The sequence below is a fragment of the Triticum aestivum genome, chromosome 7D (genome assembly GCF_018294505.1).
Source record: "Triticum aestivum cultivar Chinese Spring chromosome 7D, IWGSC CS RefSeq v2.1, whole genome shotgun sequence".
Taxonomy (NCBI): Eukaryota; Viridiplantae; Streptophyta; class Magnoliopsida; order Poales; family Poaceae; genus Triticum; species Triticum aestivum.
The window spans coordinates 25448751-25450336 of record NC_057814.1 but is presented as its reverse complement, the minus strand read 5'-3'; the positions used below and the strand labels follow the sequence as shown (position 1 = coordinate 25450336).

At 55.0% G+C, this 1586-nt stretch overlaps 1 protein-coding gene across 1 annotated transcript; it reads left to right on the top strand.

The window, feature by feature from the left end:
• The first annotated feature begins 500 nt into the window (after nt 1–500).
• Nucleotides 501–1446, top strand: LOC123166199 (uncharacterized). The gene has a single exon (XM_044583965.1). The coding sequence runs from the start codon at nt 607–609 to the stop codon at nt 1264–1266; it is 660 nt and encodes a 219-aa protein (XP_044439900.1). The 5' UTR covers nt 501–606; the 3' UTR covers nt 1267–1446.
• The last annotated feature ends 140 nt before the right edge of the window (nt 1447–1586 follow it).

The following is a 1586-nucleotide window of genomic DNA, read 5'->3' as shown; positions in this document are numbered from 1 at the left end:
CCTTTGTGGCCTCACTTTGACGCAACGATTTTGAGCGAGGGAAGAAGAGAGTAGGGTATTGGATGGAGACCGGAGGGATGGAAGAAGAAAGTAGGGTCTTTTGCCGCAAAAATAGTGCGACTGGCTACAAAAGTGCGGGCTTCGCGTTAGTTTTGGTGGGCATGGGGTGTCGGAGACCTACGTGGCTTATGTCCATACTCCGGAAAATCCCCTTGGTTTGGTTGGGCTTTGCTGAAAAATTGTGGTCCGGACGGCTCCGCGGACAGATTGGAGCCGGTGTTGGGGGAGGTAGAGAGTGCCTCTAGTAGGTACTCCCTCCGATCCATAATAAGCATTTTAGTTTGAACTAAGATTGAATTAATCATAGTTTAAAACTGCCACACTTGGCCGTTGGATCAGGATCTGTCGATGGAGAGCAAAGTGGCTGAAACAAAAGAAAAAGATCAGTCGCCTAGTCGCTCCCATAAATACATACCGCGGGAGTGCTTCTCTCCATCATTCACGCAGACGCAATGGTAGCTAGTGCCACGAACGTAGTACATCGCTAGTTATAACGATCGTTGGCTCAAGTTACTAGCAAGTACACCAAACATACATCGAGATCAGATGGCCGAGCAGGGGAGCAAGACGACGAGCTGGTGGAGGAGGTTCCGGTGGCTATACGCGGTGCGGTGCACGTTGGCGTGCGTGGTCACCCTGGTGGCCGTGGCGGTGATCGTCCGGGCGGTGGTGGTGATGCTCCGCCCCGAGAAGCTCCAGCTGAAGCTCGCCGCCGGCCGCGTAGCTGCCAACTACATACCGTCGCTGCCACCCCCGGGCAACAAGGTGTCGCTCAAGTTCGTCCTCAGGGCCTACAACCCAAGCGGGCGCGCCACCCTCGAGTACGCCAACGTCACCGTCCGGCTCACGGACGCGTCGTCGTCATCTTCTTCGGCGGAGGCGCCTACAGCGAGGATCGCCGAGTTTGACCTTCCGAAGCCCATCGACGTGACGCAGCAGACATTGAGCGAGGTGCTCGTGCCGTTGTGGCTGGTGCCGGAGGAGGACCTACCGATGCGTTACGTGCGCGCGCTCTACGAGGGGCGCGGCGTGGCCGGCGCGGAGATGGAGCTGAGAGGGATCTTGTCCACCCACGTGGCGATGTCCACCACAAGTGTCCTCACCACGTACTACTGCTGGCCGGTGACCATCGCCGTCGGGCCGGGCGACTACGCCGCCGCCGACGTGCCCTGCTTCGACAAGTTGGACGCCCCGGCTCATGTGTGATCAATCAAGCGGCCGGGCTAGGCTACCTGTCGACCAAGCTAGCTAGCTAGCTACCTATAGCTAGGTGTGGTACACGCCTCTAGACTGTAGTAGGCTCGATGACCCGTGCACGTTTGATGCGCTGCTATGCTGAGTATTTGCGCTGAATTAACTCATATGAATATACCTTTTCTGATTCTCTACCGTGTCGATGGAGTTGTGAGGTTATTTTTTTAGTTGACATACCCCACAAGTATATTGCCAAATAATTTTGGATACTTTTGGATTTTCTAAATATGAAATTTTTTAGTTGATTTTTCAACCTCGCCCCTTCCCCACAT

Bases quoted from the DNA above. Each gene is read 5' to 3' on its own strand.
- LOC123166199 (XM_044583965.1), top strand. From the start codon at position 607: ATGGCCGAGCAGGGGAGCAAGACGACGAGCTGGTGGAGGAGGTTCCGG.